The sequence below is a fragment of the Zingiber officinale genome, chromosome 8B (genome assembly GCF_018446385.1).
Source record: "Zingiber officinale cultivar Zhangliang chromosome 8B, Zo_v1.1, whole genome shotgun sequence".
In the NCBI taxonomy this organism is placed as follows: domain Eukaryota; kingdom Viridiplantae; phylum Streptophyta; class Magnoliopsida; order Zingiberales; family Zingiberaceae; genus Zingiber; species Zingiber officinale.
In genome coordinates, this window is record NC_056001.1 from 7,482,029 (window position 1) to 7,507,783 (window position 25,755).

A 25,755-nucleotide genomic window follows, 5' to 3' on the forward strand; every position below is an offset into this window, starting at 1 on the left:
ATTCTTCAAGGATACAACACAAAAGTAATCTAGAATTGCCAAAGTTTTCCAAATCCTAAATTAGTCACGATACTTTCAAATGAGCCTCAAAGATGCACGTCTTCTTTTTGAAACATGCATGCCTTGGTTTGGCTGTCATATTCCATGATCTAGCAAAAAAATGATATCCCTTACTTCAGTGCAACCCAACAAGGATTTCCATCATCTTAATGTACAGTGTCAGAGTTTGGTCAGATTGAATCGGATCCTATTCAAAGCTACCCCTGCTGAACCCAACCTAACCTAGCTAGGTGACCTCAAGCATAAACCCTATCCAAATCTTCTGAGGTGTATACCAATCGTTCCAATCTGTTTCTTTCAATAATCATGATGATGTTGATGATGATGTAGCAGGATAACTACAATTGCAACAGCAAATGATCAATAAGGAAAACAATCTAAATACTACTTTCTTTCATCATTCGGTTTACTTTTCCAATAGAAGTTCAGTTTGTCTTCAATATTATAGTGAACACAACCCCTAGGAAGATTCACTAGTCAGCGTCGAAGTATAAAAACCATATTCAAATCCAACAGTACAAAATTTTGACAAGTCTCTTGACCAAACCAATACTTTCAGTGTCACAAGGAGAAGAAGGTACCCCAAACCATCACCTTAAAACTCTAAAAGAAAGCTATTTTTTTTTCTTGATAATTCAGCAAGCTTCTTTTTTTCTGTACTCTGCATGATTTCCAGATAGCAACCTACCTTTTCTGACCTTCATGAAACCCCTCTGTGATGCAAAAGGTGATTAGATTTTCTCTTCAGGTACTCTGTCAAGAACACAAGTTATGTTTCTGCAACAGCGTGGAATTGGAAGCTAAGTCAATCCGGCTGGCATTTCCATGTGATCGTTGACTACTCCGGCCATATTGTTTAGAACTCAAGTTAAATTGACAATGGTAAATCTTTTGCAACTCTATCCGATCTCACAAAGCGACAAAGGGGCAACACCAAAGCCAAATACATCGGCATCTTTGTTTATTTTATGTTTTTTCATTTCTATATTTTAAATAGTATAATTCCAATCTTCTCGCCAAAGTCAAGAAGTATTGGCCGCATTTGGTGCGAGTGCTCTGTCTTCTTCCTCCTCTGTCCATGGTGGCTATTTGGGAGTTGCTACTTCTCGTGTTGGCCAACCACCTCTTGAGAGCATCCGAGGCTGGAGCGAGGCCGTGCCTGAGGTCAGCCATGGGCCTCGACCCGAGCTACTGCCTGAGCTGGAGAGTGGCGGTGGAGGCCAACAATGTCCGCGCGTGGCGCACCGTCCCGGCTCAATGCGTCCGCTACATCGAGGAGTACATGGTCGGCGGTCAGTACTGCCGGGACCTCGACACCGTCGTCGACCAGATCTTGGCTTACCTCAACGGGATCACGGCCGCCGCGGACGGCTTGGACGCTTGGATTCTCGACGTCGACGACACTTGCCTGTCCAACACTCTCTACTACAAGGACAAGCATTTCGGGTAACGCGCGCAGCGCGAATCCATTCATATATTTTAAAATCAAGCATGCTTGCCCGATCGAGAAGAGTAAATTCATAATTTTGTCAATTCGCGATTCTGTTAGCGGAGATCCATTTGATCGGATGGCATTCAAGAGTTGGGCTCTGAGGGGGACCTCGCCCGCCATTCTCGCGGTGCTTCATCTGTACAGGAAGCTAATAGAGAGAGGTTTCAAGGTGTTCCTGATCACCGGAAGAGATGAAGAGGTGTTCTGCTCGTCCACGACACAGAATCTTCATGCGCAGGGCTTCACGGGGTACGAGAGGTTGATCATGAGGTGACGATAAGAGTTTCAATACGATTGAAATTTGGATTCCCCTTCCGAGAAGAAATAGTAATAATAATAATAATAATGAATTAATTGTGAGATGTGTGCAGAAGCGCAGAGTTTAGAGGGGCAGGAGCAACAGCCTTCAAATCTGAGAGGAGGAAGCAGTTGGTGGCTGAAGGATTTAGGATTCGAGGCAACGTCGGCGACCAGTGGAGCGACCTCCTGGGCGATTGCGCCGGCGATCGCATTTTTAAAATCCCGAATCCCATGTACTTTGTTCCATGAACAACAATTCTTAGCTCCTTTACATGGAAAAACAATAACAACAACAACAACAACAAAAGGGAAGTTGTTCTTGATTTCTGACTTTTGCTTGGTCGATAGAAATAATATGTACCAACGAAGTTCTCAAGTGTAAATCTTATGTAGTTTTAAATTATGAAATTTGAGAAACTGAACAGCTTATTGAACTGGACGAAGAGTTTAAGCTGCAACCGACTTTAAAAGGATAAACTTTATGATTTTCCGATCATATTCGACCGTAGAAACTTGAGAAACAGACTTCCACTTAACTCAGAGCAGTTTATTTTGTTCAACGTCATTTTTGGCACTAGCAAGAGAATTCATTTTGTTGCTTAATGGAGAATAATTCTATATTCATTCCACATAGGATTTGTCATTACACCACATCCGTGGGGAGAAAAATTCCTCTTACTTTATTGTATAATAGTGTAGTAGATGAGTATGGTTTGGTTGTTGTATATTGATATTGTAGGTAAGTTTATAGTTTAACTATAGTAAGCCATATATTAGGTGTTAGATTTTGATTAAGGTGCTATATTAACCTAATAGATATGTATGAGAGTTTAATTATAATAGAAGCTAAAGTTTCATATATGAAATAAAACTATTTTAAATTAGTCTTACATGTGTCAATACATAATAATTGCCTTCGTTAAATATTTAGGTGTGAGAAGGCATTCATATAAGCTTTATCCTATTTATCTTAGCTTTTAAAAAAAAAGTTATTTATCTATTTGGATTATTTTCCTTCACAATTTGATCGAATATTTTTTATCATGCTATACCACATCCATTAATGAAGTTAAACACTTCATTAGGTCCTCTAATGAATAATTAAAAGATTTAAGGTTGAATATCAACTATGGGTCTAAGAATGCTAACCGTGGATAGTTTTTATGAGCGAGAAATCTCGATTTACTTAGATGGTTAGTGTAAAATTTCTATAAAATCAGATTGATCATTCAAAATTAATAAGTTCGAAAAAATACTAATTATAAAAAACACTTAAAACTATTTAAGCATTAGGAAAACCATTTCATAAGGTGGATGATGGTGAAAAAGAACGGAGGGACAATTGAAACTTAAAAGAATTAGCTATTGATTCCCCATTATAGGTTTAAAGAAACGTAGCACAAGTTGAGGAGCATTGACTTAGGAAAGAGATTATTCGTGAAACTTTTAGGGTTTCTACTCTTTGTCTACCAAAGGAATCAATTCTTGCTCTAAGAAGCAAAAGTCATATGCATATTAAGAAATCTAGCTAAAGAATATATCTTGCTAATGGTGCCAATGTTATCCATGGGAATCTTTGGATTAAAACATTCACCTCGTTGTCCATTAGAAGTTCTATTAGACATGCCTAACTTATATATGTTTTATTAGTTCTTTGCATAAACGTATCATCTATCTTCCTAAGAAGACATTTTCTCATCATAGTGCTCCATCGATCATATTATTCTAAAATAAAAGTGCAATTATCTTTTTCAGTTAATAAGGCTTTTATTGCACGAGTAACTGAATTGTGATTCAAATTGAAAACTTTGAATCAAAATTCTTACCCCTGCACAAGTCTGTTTGGGAACGCAAGAACAATCAAAATATGTTAACCATCACACGATCAAAGAAGATGCAACTGAAAACGTCAATATAGAAAAAAATTCAACTGAAAATTGCAACTTCTAATCAAGGGCAAGTGTCAACTACCAATGTATCATGCATCTGAACTGCAGATACTACAAACACCAATCAACTCAATAATCACCAAAGCAAAAGCATCACTAAGTGCTCGATGTGTTTGTGCGCACAGAGTAACTTTGGCTAAATCTACTGGAATGTAGCAGACGCAGAACCACCTCCATATCCTCCACCTCCGCGGCCAAATCCAGGCCGCCCACCACCTGCACCCTGCATAATTTGACAATTTCAGTAGTCATAACATCAAATTCAAAAGAAACCAAAATGTTGACAATAGTTTACAAGGTGCAGTTGACATCTTTGAGCTCATTCTTGAATTTCAGACTTTACCATACGTTACGGATTGCAGTCTCCCCAATGAAATAGCCTCATAAACAAATAGGAATGCAGGAACATAGTTTCTATAGAATTTATATACGAGATTCTATTTAAGCTTTTGTAAATAATTGTGGTAGTATATGTCAATCTCTATCGCAAGAATACTAAGAATACAACTATTGAACATCATGGCTGTGTAAGATACAAGGGAAATACATAGGTAAAAAGAGAGGAGATTGGAAATTTTATAAGACAGAGATAGTGGAATTTTTCACTAGATTGTGTTGTGTTCTATATGAGGGAAGGAAATTAGGAGCGTGACATTTGTTTTTCCACATCTTCTTGGAGAGAAGGAAAAAGGGAAACATAAATCTCTAAAATGTTTTTTTTTAAATTGATTCGGCAAAAAATAATATTTTATTAAGTGGATTTAAGGCTTGGTTTTCATGGAAACCAGAGAAGGGTCGTGAAGTTCTTTCTCTAATTACATTTCCTTGTGTTTCCACCCAAGGAAACACGGCATAAAGGATTGCTTTATTGAGCCTCAGGTAGAAAGATGGGGAGGGAGGAGGAATAAGGTTATAGTCTTAAAATTGCACATGGATCATGGGCCACATGTAAATTTCTGTTCCTTTCCTTCTATGTCCCCCCTATACCCTCCTAGTTATCCATCAAGTGAACTAAGCCTAAGGAAATTTCACACCTCAAATAATCCACCATATGTATTCAACTTGTGAAGAAATCCTTGAGTTTATTTGCGACCATAATATGCTAAATTATATAATTTAGATTCCACCATCAAATTGAGCTCAATAAGAGTTCATTTGAAAAATCAACCTTTAACATGATATTTTTTAGGTGAGCTTAAGCACAACAAGAGCCAAACTTAACATGCTTCTTGAAAATGATTGATATTTAGTGTGTATGATATGACATTTTTTACTACGTTACTTAAAAGATTACCATTAGAAGCATATGAACAGTATATTTATCCATGATAATAAGAAGTTGTGACTCGGCTCCAATAACAAAATTGCAATCACAAACAATTCAGAGTGGAAAAGTATACCCTGAAAGAAGGTTGGAATTCAGGCGGCGCACCGCCCTTGTCACCAGCTTCACCTGGGGGGCCTCCAGGCCGAGGTCCTCCACGGTATCCATCCCTATCTCCAAATCTTGGTCTATCACCCTCAAACCGTGGTGGCCCTCTGGAGAGAACGGTATACCAAATCAAATGATAACCAAGACTCATTAAGAAAGAAGAAAAAATGAACTTAAGCTTGGAGCAATTTGCACCACCTTGGGCGGTCACCAGGAGGGCCAGATCCAAATGGACGTGCAGGCGGTCTTGCAGATTTTTTCAAGGTTGCAGGGACAATTTCCGAGGGAAGATTAAGATAGGTTCTTAGGAACTCAATGCCATCATTGGTGAGATACCAATAGTAGTGCTGCCACGCAAAGGTCTCCCTCACGTACTCTCTCGACTTGAAGCTTTGCATCAGTTTGATCACCTGAAGGTTCGGCACGTCGATCTCCGGGTGCTTGGCGAGGTTATAATCCTTCTTCGCGTAAAGCACCCCCTCTACGAGCACAGAGAGATGCATCAAACCGCATCCAATGTGATAAAAATTGGATCTTCGACCAAAAAAATTAATAAAGGAGCAAACTTTATGCATTAACAATCGTAATTAGAAGGAGATATACCCTGGAAGAGGTACTTGCAGATCTCATGACGGTTCTTCTTGGGAATGATCTGATAGCGAAAAAACAACACGGTGAGATCAATCAACGAAGAATAAAAGAAGTAGAAGTTTTTTTTTTCCTCCTTTCTTTTGTCTCTCACCATGGTTGCTCACGATTGAGCGCGGCTTCCGAAGGTGAAACTACAAGATGAGACCGAGTGAGCGAAGCAAAACCCTAATTCGACCAATCTTAACTGACTTAAATATTGATGTTAGGCCAATGGGCCTGGGCTAATACAGGCCCATCTTATTTTGTAAAGGATAATTTCATTTTATTTCATATTTTTGTTTTGTTTTAGTATTTAAAAAAAAACAAAATGATGACGTTGGGTACTTTGACTGTCGGCCCATTGGGCTGGCGATGTGAAGTATCAAATAACCCATAACGAAACCCTAGGGTGACCCATATACATATATATGTTCTTCCGCTACTTACTTCCCTTTGATTCATTTCTTCCCGGACGACTGCCTAAAAGCAAAGGGAATGGGATCGCTCAAGCTCCAGAAGCGGCTTGCCGCGAGCATCCTCAACTGCGGTCGCGGCAAGGTGTGGCTCGATCCAAATGAGGTCAACGAACTCTCCATGGCCAACTCACGTAAGCCTTCGCCGTCTTCTCCTTGAGCGCTGGATAGAACTGGTGCCCTGCATCCGTGAAATGGTTCAGGATTCTTATCTCGCAGTTCTTTCGATCAGCAAGCAGCAGTACTTGTTTTCGTTGAAATAGATAGAAAACGGAAGTATTTTGCCGTCCATGCCATTAGCCCTATGTTTACTTGGATTGGACGGGAGAAAGTTGAAGGGTAAAAGGAAGTATTTTAAAATAGACAGAAACAACCTAGAAGGACATATTATCTTTTTTCTGTTCCAATTCCATTCACTTGGATGAGAATTGATGAACATAGATATTATCTCATTGTATTTATACGATACTTAAATTTTAAAATTTTCCGTTTCTGCTCGATTTGGGTGGAAACAAATAAAAAAAATGGATGGAATCCAATTCTTTCATCCTATCTATCTTTCAAACAAACAAAATTAATTGATTTTTTCTTTATACTCCTACTTTATCCAAGTATACACAACAATGATGTTTCATTTTGGCCATGAAAGCTTATGTTTATGTGGTTCATTCATAAAGCTTTCTGCTTTTGAAAAAAAAAATGTTACTTTGTTTATGCAAGTAGTGTACTTGTGGAATTTTGAATTGTTGATTTGTTTTTTATTTTTATTTTTATTTTTATTATTTTGCAGCATCTTACTATTTCTAACTACGTAATGCCTTTTGGGTTATAATCTGTGTTTCCTTCTAATGGGATTGGAATTGGGACACGAAAATGTTACCATAATTTTTTTTATCCTTTTTATGGGTTTTAACAGCCCCTTATTCATTCGGTATGCATTTGCATTTGTTATTGTATTGAATTGTTTGAATTAGCTGCTAGAACTCAAGTAATTCTTGCAAGATAGTAGTTCCTTTTATTCATTTTTGATTTACAAGTCATTGATTTCGGCAAAGGTAAGTGATCAGTTAGAATTTGTTATGATTCATCATAAGATATAATTTTGTATTATTTCTTATCGATGAAATCTATTGATCTTGAAATTTATAGTAGACTATTTTGTTTCTTGATCAGGCCAAAATATTAGAAAGCTGGTCAAGGATGGTTTTATCATCCGGAAGCCAACCAAGATTCATTCACGTTCACGAGCAAGGAGGGCACTGGAGGCAAAGAGAAAGGGGCGCCATTCTGGATATGGTAATAGCTACTATCTTCTTGTATGTAACATTTCCTTTGTTTTTGACCTGTTTTTCTTTTTTAACAGGGAAACGCAGGGGTACAAGGGAAGCTAGGCTTCCAACAAAAGTGCTTTGGATGCGCAGGATGAGAGTTCTTCGGCGGTTGCTGCGGAAATACCGCGAGTCAAAGAAGATCGACAAGCACATGTACCATGACATGTACATGAAAGTGAAAGGTAACGTCTTCAAGAACAAGAGAGTCCTGATGGAGACTATCCACAAGTCCAAAGCTGAAAAGGCCAGAGAGAAGACCTTATCTGACCAGTTTGAAGCCAAAAGAGCCAAGAGCAAGGCTAGCAGAGAAAGAAAAATTGCTAGGCGAGAGGAACGGCTGGCTCAGGTCATTTTTTTCCTCTTTTCCTTCGTTTTCTTTTATAGAATGTGGTGTGTAATTCTCAAAGTTTGTTCTTCACTGTTTGATTGTCCATGTCAGTCTTTTTAGATGAAGTTTGGCAATATTGTTTCTTCTTCTATGCTTTATTTATTATTAATCTTTGAATCAATTGGCAAATCTCATAATTTGTTTTTTTAATAATTGCGAAATGTTAATTTGTGCTCACTATTACTTGTTTTTGTTCCCTAGCAGGGGCCTGGAGACCGAGTACCCGCTCCTGCTGCCCAAACGGAGTAGAACTCTTTTACACCCCTTTCTGCAATATCTTTCCAGCACAATGTTTAAACTTATACTGGTACTCTGATCGTGCAGGTCTTCCAAAAAAGCAAAGAAGTGAAGGCAACTAAATTTATCTGCTTCTAAATCTAAAGATCCCAATTAGCTCCAAGCTTTACTCACATAATCCGTCTTTGTACATTTTTGATTTGGTCGTGTATGTGTCCTTTCAGCGGTGTTGTTTTATCAGAAAGTGCTGTAATGCTCGTGCGCTGCACTATTTTTTAATTTTTGTTTTGATAATGAGGTTTTAGAATCCCGCTTATTGATTGGAACGGAATTATTGTCTCACTACGTATGTTATTAACTGCTCTAGTTTTTTGGGCTATGGTTAACTAATCTTTTTTCTTAGTGCAAATGTTTGATCGGTTCTTCATACCTGTGGCACCACAGATGTCCAATTACAGGTTGAAAGTATAATGTGACTTTTCATGTCAAATTATAAACAAAGTAGATCCGTATCTTAAATTAATAACATACGAAATAAACTTAACTTTTTTACCCATGCATAGACAAATAAATTCAAACAAAACCATCACAGCCTCCAATCCATCTTCACCTTAATAATATTTAATTAAAGAAAGAGAATTCTAAGCTGTCGCAATTGTGTCAAGAAGAATTCTGTGGTGCAAGCCTCCTCTGTCCAATATTTAAGAGTTAGCACTTAGCTGAGTTGGTAGTTGGATGATGGTTTATTACTTGAGGTCGAGTGGTTGAACTGTGGGATTGGTAGAATGGAATTTTTTATCATCTCGTATAACTCAGTGCTTCAACTACTTCCTTACAATCTCGTATAAGTTTTGAATGATTTATCTTCTTCATGTTAATCTTAAAATGGATTAATAGGAGTGTTGGACAACTGAATCATCTTTCACCACTTATTTAGGACTTACTACTGCTGGTGTTGCCCAACCACCTCTTGAGAGCCACCGCCGCTGGAGCAAGGCCGTGTCTGAGCTCCGCCATGAGACCTGAGCTACTGGTGGAGGCCAGCAATGTCCGCGTGGAGCACCGTACTGGCTCAATGCGTCCGCTACTGCCTGAGTTGGATCGAGGGATCTGGGATGGATTCAATTGAGGCACAAAGTCGTAACTTCCATAAGGGCAGAGAGGTAACCGCCTCAGGGCCCAGCTCAATGAAGGGTCCATTTTTTTTAATTATACTAAAAAAAATGAGAGTCATGGATCTTAAATGGCCGTTAAATCTATTCTCATGGCTCCGAGGCATACACCGACGCATGACTCTTCTTTGCATGCAATTTCTTCTCCGGTGTTGCTCTTCTTTGCACGTGATTTTTTCTACAACGTTCTTTCTACCAAGGCACGAATTTACGAAATAAGAGGTAATCATAATCTTCTTCTTCGACCATCTTCTTCGTCTTGCAACACTTGACACTAATTGTAATCTAATTGTGCAGCAAGGATCATTTGTGCGACCTAATCGCATCGATTCTCGCAGTGGTTATCTCACTCGACGCGGGTTGGCGGTTGGCCTTTGCTCGCGTGACCTAATTGCGTAGCACGGGGCTGTCGCACGCTACCCCAGTCGCTTGTGGCAATTGCAACCTAATTGCATGGTGGTCACTACTTGTCGTCTTGCTACTTCTTGCGGTCACTGCATTGGTCTCAGTATTACAGGATACACTAAATGGGCTATCAATATTATCGATTGAGAAAGAAAGAGTCCGACAATTGAATTATACAGATTTAATAAATATTTTTATCGTTAAAGCATCTAGACGAGTAGTGTTTATACAATTATTTTAAATATTTATTAACTTTTTATTGATGTAATATATTTATTTTTTGTTTATTTATATATTTAGTATATATGTTATTGATAAATTAAACTTTATTATTAGTTATCGTAATAAAAAAGTCATTTTTTAATATGCGCTTTTAGGTCTCGTCGAACATAAGTACAACCCTGTAATGAGACAGTTGATCGTAAATTGAAAGAGTTTACACACTGTTCAATTTTCACCGGATTGGACTAGTTTGATCCAAGTTGAAAAGAAATGAGAAAATTATCTATAAAACCATTCCATACGTAAATTTTGTCGAGTTATTTCTAATGTTATTTTCCTAATCAGATTTTAAAATGGAAGAATAATATATATTACAAATTTTATATATTCTAATAAATTTGTTAGATTTTTGTTCCAAAATTAATAAATCTATTATTCTTATTTTTTGTTAAATTATTATTCAGTGGAGCTCCAGATTTATCTATTGCACCTCTTGACGCCATTGCCGACACTCAAGCATCACCTCATTTGTCCGTCGACGGCGTTTCCATCGCACGACATGGCAAAATCAATATAAAAACTTCATATTTTATATTAATTTCCATCAAGAACATATTTGGTACCAAAAAAAATATAGATTATTAAGAATTAAAATGACATTTCATTATCAATATAAATTTTAATGGCAATATTTTTGAAATTTTTCCATTAAAATGAAACAAAAAAACAATTTATCATTGGCACAATTTATTATAAAAAGAAAAAGGTTTTCTTAATTATAAAATCAAACGAAAACCTGCAAGAAATCCTACAGACGAATAAGATGAACAAGAAAAAAGAGATTTCTAGGATACTCAATCGACGTGCAATGAGAATATATGCCATTAAGATATGTTCATTAAACTACAACTTGTATAGAGAAAGCCAAAAAACAAGCATCTTCACCAGGTACCCAACAAACAACAAAGCGAAATAGACCCTAACATGCAAGACAAGGATAAAAAATAAAAAACAAAATAAAAAGACAATTTTTTTTGTTTTTTTTTTATTTCTTAAGCTAATTTCTTAAGAAATTTTATTAAAGAGGGATCGACGGGACGGTTATTCGAGCATCAGAACATCACTGAGCAATGGCCTCGCCCGAGAAAACGCGGCTGATACGCTCCGTGGGGAACAGGGGGAGGTAGGCGGAGAAGGCGTAACCCTTCGCTGCGGTGTAAGAGACGGTTTGGTTGTACTTCTTGGCGAGGTGGGCGGCGGTGGGGAGGACGATGTGGGCCGCCTGCGGCACAAGAGGCAGGCGGTTCACGGACCGCCAGAGCGACACAGCAGCCTGCTCCGCCGCCGGCTCGTACTTGGTGTAGACGTAGCGCGAGAGACTTGTCGCAGAATTGACCAGACCGTTGCGCTGAATCTCGCCAGCGGCCGACCGGGCAACCGCTGAGGCATTCTTTAGCGACGGGGGGATGTGGTGCTCCAACTTCTGTGCCGATTCTCCAACCTACACAGCAAAGTGAGACAATTTTCTATACTGCAGTTCTTGTTTTAATTCAGTAAAAAGATACATAGGATTTACATATCTTGACTGCAATTTTCAGGATTGCAGTTTAGATTTTCGCTAAACAATCACATCGGCATATCTTTTGCTTGCAAGAGCAATAAATTTACCATCTTCAGTAAGCGACCTTTCAAACTTTGTAATGAAAGAAACAAAATACTTCTCAAGGCGTCGACAAAATTCTCTATGGATAATATTTTAGCAAAAAGAAAAATAAATCAATTTTGAGCGAGGTCGTGACAGAGTAGCCCACCAGGGCAGCAGTTAGAGAGAAAAAGAAAGAGATCGCAAACGGAGCAAACAGAAAGGGGGCGAACCTTTTGGTCAACGAACTTGAGAAGCTCGAAGGGGACGTCATGAAACCTGTCGTAGACTGGTCCAACGACTCCTTTCACAGTGCTCTCGACGCTCTGCACGCGGGGCTTCAGAGGCCCCGATCTCTCCTTGGCGTAACTGTAAATCCTCGCCACGAAAAGTACCGTCTGAATCGCTGCCACATGCAAGAACTCCAGGTATCTCAGCCTATCTCTCTTCACCGACGCTTTCTCCTTCATCCCAACCCAACAAAGTTCGTCAGATCTCGAACAATCCAGAGAAAAACCGAAGGAAAACAGATCAATATACTCACCGATCGAGCAGGTTCAACGATTTGGGGGACGGATTCGTCGTCGGCCATCGTTGGAACAATCGTATTGGGAAGATGAGAAGAACGACTAGGTTTTTTGTTTGTGGGATAAGAAATGGACTGGAAGCGGTTTTAATAGAGAGGGTCGATCGGATCGGACGGTGGGGAAGCGATATGATGCGAAATTTTCGTAAATAATTTACTTCGTATTTCCTCTGTTTTCTTTACTTCGTATTTCCTGCACCTTCTAGCGGTTTCCTGTCGATCGAATCATCGATTGCTGGGTATTCGAGAGACGATCTACGAGGCCCCACCACAACACGTCGACAAGTCTCAACCATAAATCAGACCGGCCCCCGCATGGCACCGACCCACCACCAGCCTAACGGCACGAGAAATAAAAATTTTAAAATCAGAAAAAAAAATTAATAAATCTTACTAATCATTATCTAAATTGTTTTGCTCGACAAATTGTATAATTAAGAATTTAAGATTAGATTATCGATCATATATTATAATCACAACGAGCACACGACTGGTGAATATTCAGTAACTTGCTGGAAATATTTTGACACTTTTTTTAATTTAGATTTGGTTGAATTTCAATTTGAGCCAAATACGTCTCTCTTTCAAAACCATTGATGGAAACGTGGAGTTGCATTTAATGCAACCTCAACATATAGAAAATTTCCACTCTAACACTGATTTTACTAATCTTGAAGTCTTTTAATTTGGCGTTACGAAATGTTTCTTTTATTTAAAAAATATTAATATCTTTTTAATTAATATAACTTAATTTATTTATTTTGATTTCCATAGAGTGACGCCCTCTTTGTCCAGTATTTTTAGTCAACCCTACTGTCTCTGCTTGTCTCCTACTGCAACCCCTCGAGCTGCACGCAATGTACGAAGGCGACGAGTTTGGCTCTGTTTTGGTTCGATATTATACTTTACATAATTCTCTCTTTTTAATTATTTATATGGCAAGTAAATTTAGTGGCCACTTAAATCAGTTCATTCTTTTCTTAAAAAAATAAATAAATTATCTAGCCAGGAAGAATCAGAGCCGGCCCATGATGCTGCTCCGGCCCAACAAAATCCCTGAACCTTCTCACTTCGGCTAGCTCCTTTATCTCTCTCTGTTCTTGATTTGTTCAGGTTTCCTTATCAGGTAACCTTCTCTCTGACCTCTCCATCATTGAATTAGACCTCATCATTTCACTAATTTGGATAAGCAACAAAATAATAAATGAAAACTATAAAAACACTGCCAAAGACCTTTAATCCTCCAACTAAACGAGATGCATGAGAAAGGCTCGCCCTCAAAAAGCAAGCAGCAGCCTCTGCATGATGTGCTCCACATGGAGCGCAATCGGAGGGAGAAGATGATCGAGTTCTACTCCGCCCTGCAGTCTCTCGTTCCGAATCTTCTCCCAAAGGTACTCGTCTCCAGCATCACAACTCAATCGACCTCGATCGATCGAAAAGTGTATTATGTAACGGCACACATTACTCCTTTACCTGTTTTCTGTAGCCAACGAGGACAAGGATAATCGACGAGACGATATCGTACATCAGGAGCCTCGAGGCCCGCATCGCATCGCTCGAAGCGAGAAAGGCGACGACCATCGCAACCGTTATGGCGATAGAGGTGCAGCGAAGCACCACCGTGGATGTTGTGGCTGTGTCCGGCAATGCATCCTTTTTCTCGATGCGCTTCACGTCGAGTCGGGTCGGGACGGTCACCGAACTGCTGCGGGTGTTCGAGACGCACGAGGCGGAGGTCCTGTGTGTCACGGTGGTGCGAAACGAGGGAGATGCGACCACCAATGTCACTGTGACGGCTTTGGTTGAGAACGCCGGCGCCGAGAGGATTAAAAGGGATCTCATGAAATTTTAATAGCCAACTATCATACACTTGTTTCGGGCTTTAATTTCCGGTGTATGGGATTTATGCTTGTTAATGGGATTATTTAGGTCAGTTTTGTGTGATAATTTACTCGAGGTTAGATCAGTAATTGAGTATTCATTTTTTTAATCTATTTATCCAACTTTTACCATACTAATTTATGTGGGACAAAAGGTCTGACTCACTCATCCCAATTATTTCTCACCGTTGGTCCTATATATAGCTAGATGAAGGAAATAAATAACAATGATCGAACAACTTCTTTATATGAGAAGAATTTTATTCTTTAAAATTATTCTTCAAACATTCTATTGATATTAACTATGCTAATTCATGGGGCCTCAGCTCGGTTAAGCACTTTATAATAACCAATTTGGTTATATCCTGAGGTAACTCAACTCATTTATGCATTATAATATAATAAAATGTGATTACACTCACTCCTAATGGTTTTTACAATATGTCTCTAAATTATATGAATAAAAATAATTATAAAATTAATTTATAGTCGATCACTAATTTGATAAAGGATGAGAAAAGTTCAGAAAAAGCTCCAGTGATTTAGAGTAATTCCGGAGGAATTTTTTTATAGTGTGTCCGAGGTCAACTCGGTTATGCATGTTACTGTGTCAGGTTGTTTGTTCTTCTCATAATTGCCAATCGGAACTGTCAAGCTTTTACTTTTATTGCTGCTTGTTGGGCAAGTGAGAAGTTGTTAATGTCTATATTTGCATATATAATTACGAAAGAAGCTTTATGTACTTCTGTTAATAAAGGTTGAATGCTATTTATATTTACGCAAAAAATATACGAGCTTAAAAAAAAAAAAAAAACAAATTTTAGCACGTTATGTTCTTTTTTAGGATTTTTATTATTATTATTTTTTAAGTTTTTAAACCACTACTCTAGGGCTCGACGGGGGCTAAATTTCCACCGGATCAGGACTGACTTAATTAACAAGGAGAGGACCTACTATACGATCTATTAAACCCGGCCCATAGAATAATTTCCTATAAGCCCATTAATAATACCAAAATTTTCTTACTTCGACTCTTCCCGGCAGAAACCCCATTCCATTTCTACCCTTCCGACATCTGCTTTTATTTTTTTTTTTAAGTTGCGCCGGGTATCAAACTAATCATGGCAAGGTGTAGTTACGTGGGGACCATGGCGCGACCGCCCCTGGAATTTGAAAAAAAAAAAATACATTGGAAAAAACAATTAAAAAAAGGGCTACTTTTATATTACAAAATTCGACTTTTTTTAAAAAAAAAAAACAAAACAAAAAACAGCGACGTTTCTTTATTTACTTAAAAAAACACCCTGATTTAAAACTATAAAAACGAGTACACAAAATAATACCTTTTAAATCCTACGCTATTTTTCAATGCATACCTCAAACTCAAGTTGCCCTAATATGGAAAATGTTAGGCCCAGACTGAGCTTTATATAAAAAATATCAGGTCCAATTTGAATCTGATATTGGACCATATCAGGTCCAAAATAGACTTGATATGTGAAAATATCAAGCGCACCATGGATCTGATATGTGATCATATCAGGCCTAACGATTGATCTGGATCTGATATGTGATCATATCAGGCCTAACGATTGATCTGATATGAGAATATATCAAACCATTTTAAATCTTGGATAGAGGGGATCAGACCCGGCTCAAGGCATAGGCCTTAATGGCCTATGCCTAGGGCCCCCAAAAAATTAAGGCTCATTATTAGTTAAAAATAAATAAATATATTTAATATCTAATATTTGCATTTAAAAGATATACTGTGAAGTCCTAAACTGCATTATGCACGCATGCATACATATTTTGCTTTAATTTGACTTGATTCGATTTCCGTTCTAGTGACATATTTTGCTTTAATTTGACTTGCTTCAATTTCTATTCTAGTGCTCTCTATATTTTGCTTTAGATTTTGCATTGATTCCAATGCAACGATTTAACTTGATTTTATTTTATTTCAATTTTCACTGTGCTCTTCAATTAATTTCAATGACAGTTATATTTAATTACATATTAATTATAATTATTATATTCTCTAATCCTAAAGTTATAATATAACTATATAAGATCTTACATCTAATTTCTTTTCTTTAGTCTCATTTTATAATTAATTGAATATCTACTAATTCTCTCATTAATGTTCTATGTATTTTTTCCTCTTTCATCATTGGTTCTCTAAGAAGACATCCTTCTCCTATTATACTCGGTAATATTCTTTTTACTCTTTTTTAAAAAAATTATGGAAGAAATGGACTATGAACCCAAATCTAAATTATTAGCGATTGTATCATAATTTTTTTATATATTTGTGCCGATAATAGTCAAATTTTGAAATATCATCAAATTAAAATTACACGACATGAATTTTTAAATCTAATTTATTTTTTTAAAAAAATCGTCGTTATCGATTCCAAGTCCGAATAAAAAAGAATAAAGAAAATTTTAATTTTTTTAAAAACATTATTAAAGATTTTTTTTTTGCCTAGGGCCTCGTGGAACCTTGAGATGGCCTTGAGGGGATGCATTGGAAAATGGAGAGAGAGAGGATTTAGAAGGTTGACGGGAGAGGTAAAAAGGGAATAACACTATTTTGTGGCTTTTTTTATAGTTTTAAAATTAGGATGCTCTTTTAGGTAAATAAAGAAACGTGATTGTCGTTTTGATAAAAAATCATACCAAATTTGCCGGATGTTTTTCTATTTTTTACAAAAAGTCCAATTAAATTCCACAAGCAAATAATTTTTCGACTTCCAAGCCAAATTTATTTTTTCCCCTCTCTTTCCATGTTTTCTTCTACCTCTCTAATTTAACCCTCAAAATTCTCATCATACATCATTATTTTTACCGCCCATATCACTGTCACCACATGCTAGTGTCGTCGTACGCTATTGCTATCAGCGCCGCCATCATTTGTTGCTAGTGCCACATCATCGCTTAGTCAACGCTTCACAAAATATCTTTTGATTGAAGTGAAGTTTTCTTACTTAATCTCTTTCGATTGCGGATTTAGGTGTTGAAAAAAATATAGTGTTAAATTTTTAGATATTTATGTTTTTTTGGCTAGTCAAGTATGTCATTATTTATAGATATTAAGGTATTCGGTCCATTTGATATTTATTTTATTATATGAAGATGATCAATTTTATAGTTTTATCAATTTAATTATATTATTTATTGCATTGATAGATTTATCGTATAATTCATTACAAGAAAATATATAATTAATGATGAAATTAAGTTTTCATCACTATTTTAATTAAGTAACGGAATTAAGTTTCCTTCGCTAATTAACTTTCTAAACAAGATTTTCATTTCTGATTTTTTTTTCATGCATGTATCAACGGATCAACCTAAAATATACTTCTCCAATCGACCACCTCTTCGGGCTTCGACACACTCCTGTATTCTCCACTTTGATCTCCAATATTTACATGCATCATATCGGTATGCTCAATCCTTTCCCATTATTTCTCCTCTCTTAGTGACAGTTTGGCAGCGACCTCACAGCAGGGTCTCGCCTTGGCTGCGACCTCGGAGTAAGGTCGTGAGGTCGAGCGCTACATCAACAACATGCCCTGGTGGCTTGAATTCACCTCTTGATTGAAAATCTTGCTACGCCACTAAATCTTAAGATTATTAGTATTGCTCTATGGAAGCGATCAATGGTGAAGCCAACCCGGGTGACTACCCGGGCTGATTCTAGGTTGTGGGCAACGACTGTCAACCTCGACGACGTCGCCCCGGGCTAATTCCTTATTCCCTCATGTTTTTCTTTTTTTTCCACTGTAAATTGAAGATTTTATCTTATTCGACATCGTCAGCCCCCGAGGTACAGCTCGGGTAAGCCATAACCTAGCTTTGCCCTTGTCAGCGATTAAGATAAATCATAAAATGCTTACAAACGGTCCATCAATTTAGTATGCTTAAGTCAATCTTCATATTTATCCAGCCTGATAGCCCACTGCTTATGCTACGGGTGCATGTACTTGGCTCTCAGACAGCGCCTGCTGCTGTTGTTGCTCCACTATTTTTGCTACTTTGGCATGTATCAGCATATCCAGCTCTTCCTTTGTTAAAGTCATCGTGGTGAGTCGTCCAGCGTCCTCCATCTTCACATATCGGATGCAGGTTACATTCCCATAGACGACGTCAATATGATCCTATCTAAAAATCGGGAAGATGGCTAGATGGGGATGTGGCCGCTGCGTTGACTAGATGTAGACCCCGCTCCGCTCTGCAACACGAGATGCATCAGTGTCAAGCCAGGGAAGAGGTCCCCGGCATTGGCCCTTCGACACTCAAATCAGTCAATGGAAAGAGGAAAGAAGATGGAGCAACAGTGAGCATAAGCCTGAATAGTGAATAATATGTACCTCCACCGGTGTATAGGCCCTCCCTTTATATAATGCCCCAGCGGACAACGTGCATGCTCCTCGAGGTGTGGGCACATTCTCCAATTTGTCCAATGAAAGGACCTATCAGGAAATTGCTTCTGACACCATACCTTAACAGAGCATGCATATCCCTAACAAGACAGTAGAAGTTTTCGTCGTACGATCCGTCTGTTGACTATGCCTTGTGTCATCGATATTATCTCCCAGAAATATATTAAGAGATACATCAACGATCCCTTTGCTCGGCCGAGCGGGATAGCCGCTCGGCTGGGAACTCCTCCACTCGGTCGAAGTCGACTGCTCTCCCCTGCGATGACTCAACTCAGTAGCTTCTTTCCGCCCAACCGGACTAACGCTCCGGTCGTCCCAACGTTTCTCTGCTCCATGATGAGTGCCTAATGATCTTGGTTGTACGGGCATTCTATTTGAACCAGTCCTTTGCTGGTTGGACGGTTCATGCCCGATTGGCCACTGCAGGAGAGCTCCGCTTAGCCCAACTTTGGTGAGCCCGTTGATTCTCTGACGTTGACCTCCTTAACTTTGACCTTCACATCGACTGTTATCTCCGTCCTTTGACTTGCACTTAGTGGGGCCCCCTTTATCACCGCATCATCAGTATTTACAGATATTAAGATATTCTGTGATTTTTATGTTTGTTTTGTTATATGAACAAGAAAATCTATAATTAACGACGAATTTAAATTTCCATCACTATTTAACAACCGAATTTAGTTTCTTTTGGTAATTAACTTTCTAAATAGGATTTTCATTTCTGAATTTTTCTTCATGTCAACCTAAAATCTACCTCTCCAATCCAATGTTCTCCGATCGACCTCCTCTTCGACCTCTGACACACTCCTCTATTATCTTCTTTCATCTCCAACACCGACATGCATCCTATCGGTATGCTCAATCCTTTCCCAGTATCTCTCCTTTCTTAGTGATGGTTTGCCAGCGACCTCACAGCGGAGTCTCGCCATGGCCACGACCTCGCAGAAAGGTCGCGAGGTCGAGCGCAACATCAACAGCATGCCCTGGCGGCTTGAATTCACCTCTTGATTGAAAATCTTGCTACACCACTGAATCCTAAGATTATTAGTATTGCTCTATGGAAGTTTCTTATCGGCGATCAATGGCGAAGCCAACCTGGGTGATATACTCGGGTTGATTCCAAGTTGTGGGTAACGACCACCAACCCACAGACAAATACTTCAGAAATGTTTTACTTCAGAAATTAAAAAAAAATAGTTCATGTCTTCAATATTTTACTTCAGAAATGTTTCATCAATCAAATGTATTCATAAACATGTATTTTAAATATAAATGAATACAAACAAATACTTATGTTGGATCAAAAGTATTATTTTTATTTTAAAATTGTAACAAAGAAATATAATAAATTGACATAAAATTGTGCAACGAAGAGGAATAGTAATTAGGACCCCTAGTTGTGTGTCAAGCAGTTTAGATCAGTGGTATCCTGGCTGCGCATGCGTAAACGAATCAAATAAGTATGTCATCTACTTTTAAGAAGGTCATCTAGTTTGGGTACGCACACCAATCTCTGCATTGTGCATAATATATGTTTCAGATTTATCCCATAAACGAATCAAATAAGAAAGTCATCTACTTTTAAGATTAATCCACTTTAAAGTGTGCATATATATTTCTATAACTTTTATCTATCACACTCAACTACACAAGTATGGATTTTTCCTAATTAGTATTCCTCTTTACAAAGAAGATAATGAAATGTTACAATTTAACCCCTTGTACTCTCGCAGTTGCAACATTGACTATTAATCTAAACTGCTTACATGTGTTTCTCAACTCACGAGCCAATCCAAGCCCATCGCGGGCCGACCCGTGCGGGTCGTGGGCCTAGGCGGGTAAGCTCGCGATGGAAAAATCATGAAAAATATGTTCTTTTCTGTAAGCTCTGTCCGATAAAATCCAAAAATAATTTGTGATTTTACTTTGGATTCTCATTCCTTGGCCGCAAGCTTGTAAGTAATATGCATGCATTACAGAAATAACGTGTCATATGTATATAATTGGAGGCTTGATCCTTCACTTGCAAGAGTTGCCACTATAATGCCTTTCCATACCAGTGTGCTTGACCATTTAGTTGGTGCCCAGAGATTTGGCACCAAATTGTACAATAAATTTAATATATCTCTAATTATTATTGATCATGTTTGGAAGCGATGGATCGTTGATGAGTTGGCCTGGAGGTTGATTGGGAATAAGATTTTCGTTGAAGAACTCCAGGAATTACTTGCAAATACTAGCAAAGGGGGAATCGTTAGTAAGCAGGTCAGGGAGTCCCTAATATAGCTACTTCGATGATCAAGTCAGGATTTGAAGGAAAATGAACTGGTGGCATAATGAAGGAAATACGTAGAGCCGTCAATTTGGATTGGGTTCGTCGGGTTGGCCCGCCCCACCAAATAATTTAAATGGATTGAGTTAAATTTTATCAACCCAAGCCCACCATGGATCGACTCGCTTAGGCCTGCAACCCATGCAAGTCAGCTGCGATGAACTTGGGTTGACCCGTGGGGTTGAGAAACATATGTAAGATAAGTTTTATGTCAATTTATTATTTTTTGTTATAATTTTAAAATAAAATAATATTTTCATCAAACATAAGTACTTGTTTATCTTCATTTATATTTAAAATACCTATTTATAGATACATTTGATTATGAAACTAAATATTTTATACGGTTAAAATAAAAATATACTATTTATGATTTTTCTTATATGGTTGATATGTAAAAAAATATTCTAATTTTTATAAATATAAAATCATTTCAAATTATTTTTCAAAATATAGAATTAATTGATAAAAATTATTTCTTAGAAAATTAATTTCAATAAAAAGGCATATTACTGAAAATTATGTTTTGTGCCCCTATAAAAAATTTCAATATTTTCTAACTATTTTTCGTATTTTTCTTTAATATGTTTTTGATATGATCAAAGGGAAAGAAATATAGATTAAGTGCTAACTTTCTTTTAGGGCTATACACCTCCCTCCTCTAGTAGACTTATATGGGATCAACAAAAACGTTCGACACTTGACTCCATCTGTATATTGGTGTAGCAAAGCGACGTTCTTGAAACCCTGGAGATGGTCTTCAAGATTGGTGAGCCTCCGTATTCTCCGATTGGTAGAGATCAGAAATGCTTGGGCAATTTGACTTCTAGAATCTCTTAACTGAAGGGTACACTCAATCGCTTAGGGGGGCTCATTTGCAGTAGGGGTCTTTCCTCGCCTAGAATCATGGGGAGTTGAATTCGTAGCAGAAGAGGTTTGGGATCGATTGGCTTTGGTTGAGTCCTCCACGAGCGTTCGTAACAAAGCCTTGGCGAACTTCACCTATTGCCTTAGCTTGGATCTTCTGTCGGTGGCTTGTTGCCCTTCAAACGATGCTGCTGGAGCCTTGGAGAGGGACGACCCAGCTGCCTATTGCTTTTGCGCCAACACTTGTGCTTTGGTCATGATTAGCATATCTAAATCTTCTTACGACAAAGTAACAGTTGTAAACTTGTCGGCACCGTCCATCTTTATGTTCTAGATCAGGTGGATGTTAGGATCTCTTCGTACGGCTAGAGAGGGGGGTGTGAATAGCCGACCCCAATCGATCGCGTTTCTTCCTACGATTAGGTTAGCGCAGCGGAAATACAAAGTAGAAAGAAAACAGGAGAAGAAAGACAAACCATATAACGAGGTTCGGAGATGAACTCCTACTCCTCGGCGTGTCCGTAAGGTGGACGAAGCCTACCAATCCGTCGGTGGATGAGTCCCCGGAAACCCGGCTAATAGATACTCCTTGTGGGTGGAGAAACCTCACCACATTCTTTGCAACAGCAATAGGAGTACAAATAGGAACAAGAAAACAAGAACAGAAATGTAAACAACACTTGCTTGCCTTCTTGAAGTCAGCAGGAACCCTGGTGAAGCAGCAGCTTCTCGGATCCAAGCCTAGCTAGAAAACCAGCAACAGGAAGAAGCTCACGCGAAGCTTTAGCACCCAACGAGCTCAACAAAGCTCAGCAAGAAGAAGAAGCAGAAGCTTCAGGCAGAAGAGAAGAAGAAGAAGCAGTAGAATCACCTTTACCGCAAAGAAGAAACAGCGAAGAAACTAGTCGTTGCGTCGCAACGGCTAGAACCCTGATCGGTCTGCAGACCGATCAGCCTAGGCGCGTGAAGCTTCTGTTTGTCACCTGATCGGTCCCCAGACCGATCAGGTGTCGCGATCGAAGCCCTGATCGGTCCCCAGACCGATCAGGCCCTGCGCTGATCGGTCCCCAGACCGATCAGGCCACAGCTGGATCGGTCCACAGACCGATCCCAACTCGCTCTTCCTTCCGCGACATCGTCTCCTGATCGGTCGCCACGGCCGATCAGGGAAGCTCCTGATCGGTCCACAGACCGATCAGATACCGATCAGTAGCACACTGATCGGTTACTGATCGGTCACCAGACCGATCAGATAACTAGTGACTTGGTTTTTGCCCAAACCAAGTCCCAAGCCTTCCAAACCAACATTCGGTCAACCTCGACATGTTGGTACTTCATTCCTAGCATCTGGTCACTCCCTTGACCTGCTAGAATTTCCCGCCAAGTGTCCGGTCAATTCCTTTGACCTACTTGGACTTTCCAACACCAGAAGTCCGATTATCCCTGATCCATCTGGATTTTCCCTTGCCTGGCTTCACTCACCAGGACTTTCACCTGGCTTCACTCACCAGGATTTCCACACTGCCTAACATCCCAGTTAGGACTTTCTCACTGCCTGGCTTCACTCACCAGGACTTTCCACACTGCCTAACATCCCAGTTAGGACTTTCCACTGCCTGGCTTCACTCACCAGGACTTTCCACACTGCCTAACATCCCAGTTAGGACTTTCCCAGTGCCAAGTCTCCATACTTGGACTTTTCCAGTGCCAAGTCTCCATACTTGGACTTTTCGCGTGCCAAGCTCCCTGCTTGGACTTTTCCGTGCCAAGTCTCCATACTTGGACTTTTCCAGTGCCAAGCTCCCTGCTTGGACTTTTCCGTGCCAAGTCTCCATACTTGGACTTTTCCAGTGCCAAGCTCCCTGCTTGGACTTTTCCCGAATCAGGTCAACCAGGTCAACCTTGACCTACGGTTGCACCAATAATCTCCCAAACATCTATTCTTGTCCCACATCAAGAATAGAACTCTCTCACGAGTGTCAAACATCAACATGCAACACAACTAGGTCAACCTTGACCTAAGGTTGCACCGACAATCTTCCCAGGTCAAACATCAAAATACAACTCGAGTCACGTCAACTCGAGTCGGGTCAACCAGGTCAACCTTGACCTAAGGTTGCACCAACAATCTCCCCCTTTTTGATGTTTGACAAAACCATAATCAAGTTAGGTTACCAATGTTCTTCCTTGAACATTCTTTCCAAACTCCAATATTCTCCCTTGAACGTTTCTCCCCCAAACTTAGGTTAACCCGATAACCTAACTTGGGTTCCCCAATAATTCTCCCCCTTTTTGACACACATCAAAAAGAATTCCAATGTTCTTCCTTGAACATTCCTTGACATTCTCCCCCTAGCTTAGGTTAACCCGATAACCTAGCTTGGGTTCCCCAATAATTCTCCAATGACTACTCTCCCCTTTTTGACACACATCAAAAAGAAAAAGGAGGGTATCAAGGTCAAGAGTTTCTTCCTAATGAAAGTCTCATACCTTTCATTTGAAACTCTTAATTTCCCCCTTGATACTAAACTCAACAATCAACTTAGTGATAATCTCATATCACTAATCCTTAAAAGTCTTTTGGAGTAAAAATTCCCCCTAAAAGTCAACTCCCCCTTGACCATTGCACCAACAATGTCTTGGAGAGTTTCAAACCTTTAAAAAATCCACAAAACCCAATTTTCAGCTGAAATTTCAGACCAACAGCTGAAAATCAGAAACTGGCACGCACTGATCGGTCCCCAGACCGATCAGAATCCCCCTGGATCGGTCCCCAGACCGATCCACGCTTCACTGATCGCACTGGATCGTCACTGATCGGTCACCAGACCGATCAGAACTTCCCTGGATCGGTCCGGTGACCGATCCATACTCTGAAATCAGAGATTTCTGATTTCCCTTCCCGGAAATTCAGAAACTCCTAATAAATTCCAGAAAATTCCAAAAATCGTAAAATTTTGAGGATACACTCCTCATACCATATACTATCACGGAAAAATAATTTTCTATGAAACTAACTTCCATTTTTCAATCTTGATACAAAGTTCAAAAACTTTGAAATAGTTCAAGTTTAACTCAACTTTGTATCACAATGTTCAATGATGAATGCTATCACTAGGAAAGCTTCATCAAGGTTTTTCAAATCAATTTTAAAATGCTTTTAAAACCATTTGAATTTAGGACCATAATCTTAGGGCTAAATGTACATGACTTGTACACAAGCTTTCCCTATGATCCTCCATTTCTTGAATTAGGCTCATCTAGGTACAAGAACTATGCACCTTGATCCTAACTCATGATCCTAATATCTCACACACATCTAAGGTGTATCAAACCACATCCATGTCAATTTTGATGTGAGATATGGGTTTAGGTATCTTAGACTAAGGTCTCATGCATTTTCTAAACACAACTTTGATCTCAATATCAAAATGTGTTTTTCATCCTTAAATCAATTCAATTGATTATTAATGCAAGAGATGATGACATGACATAAAATGGTATCATAAATGAAAACATGTGCCAATGTCATGATGTCATGGCATAAAGTATGAAACTTAACTAGAGCATGACATATAATAACCTAAGCATTATCATGACATTTCAAATGATCATAAATTAAATATGATGTCATGACATGGCATATGGCAAACAACCATGATAAGTTAACACAAATAAAATACCTAAATTCCCTATCTAAGTATCCTTAGCCTTAGCTAACTTATAATCTAACCCTAGATTGCCCATATATCCCTTAGAGAAAACCAAAATCCCAATTATGGTATTTCTCTAGGTTTTCTTAAATTGTGCCAAATAAGATTGAAATCGATATTTTTCAAATATGGCACAATTTACTCTTTTAAGGAGTAACTAGTAATTCTATTTCATTTTCAAAGGTTAACA

At 38.7% G+C, this 25,755-nt stretch overlaps 4 protein-coding genes across 4 annotated transcripts; 2 read left to right on the forward strand and 2 right to left on the reverse strand.

The window, feature by feature from the left end:
• Window positions 1-924: 924 nt before the first annotated feature.
• On the forward strand, window positions 925-2,228 carry LOC122015934 (acid phosphatase 1-like). The gene is made up of 4 exons (XM_042573042.1): window positions 925-942; window positions 1,058-1,506; window positions 1,610-1,822; window positions 1,924-2,228. The coding sequence occupies exons 1-4, from the start codon at window positions 940-942 to the stop codon at window positions 2,099-2,101; spliced, it is 843 nt and encodes a 280-aa protein (XP_042428976.1). The 5' UTR covers window positions 925-939; the 3' UTR covers window positions 2,102-2,228.
• A 1,539-nt stretch (window positions 2,229-3,767) lies between these two features.
• On the reverse strand, window positions 3,768-6,054 carry LOC122017696 (40S ribosomal protein S10-1-like). The gene is made up of 5 exons (XM_042575367.1): window positions 5,976-6,054; window positions 5,837-5,885; window positions 5,432-5,714; window positions 5,202-5,340; window positions 3,768-4,024 (listed from the first exon to the last, which is right to left on the reverse strand). Exons 1-5 carry the CDS (start codon window positions 5,976-5,978, stop codon window positions 3,944-3,946), a joined length of 555 nt encoding a protein of 184 aa, XP_042431301.1. The 5' UTR covers window positions 5,979-6,054; the 3' UTR covers window positions 3,768-3,943.
• A 236-nt stretch (window positions 6,055-6,290) lies between these two features.
• Window positions 6,291-8,682, forward strand: LOC122015418 (60S ribosomal protein L19-3-like). The gene is made up of 5 exons (XM_042572290.1): window positions 6,291-6,470; window positions 7,510-7,632; window positions 7,700-8,013; window positions 8,260-8,300; window positions 8,380-8,682. Exons 1-5 carry the CDS (start codon window positions 6,359-6,361, stop codon window positions 8,402-8,404), a joined length of 615 nt encoding a protein of 204 aa, XP_042428224.1. The 5' UTR covers window positions 6,291-6,358; the 3' UTR covers window positions 8,405-8,682.
• A 2,467-nt stretch (window positions 8,683-11,149) lies between these two features.
• LOC122015417 (stress-related protein-like) lies at window positions 11,150-12,428 on the reverse strand. Its single transcript, XM_042572289.1, has 3 exons — window positions 12,278-12,428; window positions 11,967-12,197; window positions 11,150-11,592 (listed from the first exon to the last, which is right to left on the reverse strand). Exons 1-3 carry the CDS (start codon window positions 12,323-12,325, stop codon window positions 11,212-11,214), a joined length of 660 nt encoding a protein of 219 aa, XP_042428223.1. The 5' UTR covers window positions 12,326-12,428; the 3' UTR covers window positions 11,150-11,211.
• Window positions 12,429-25,755: the final 13,327 nt, after the last annotated feature.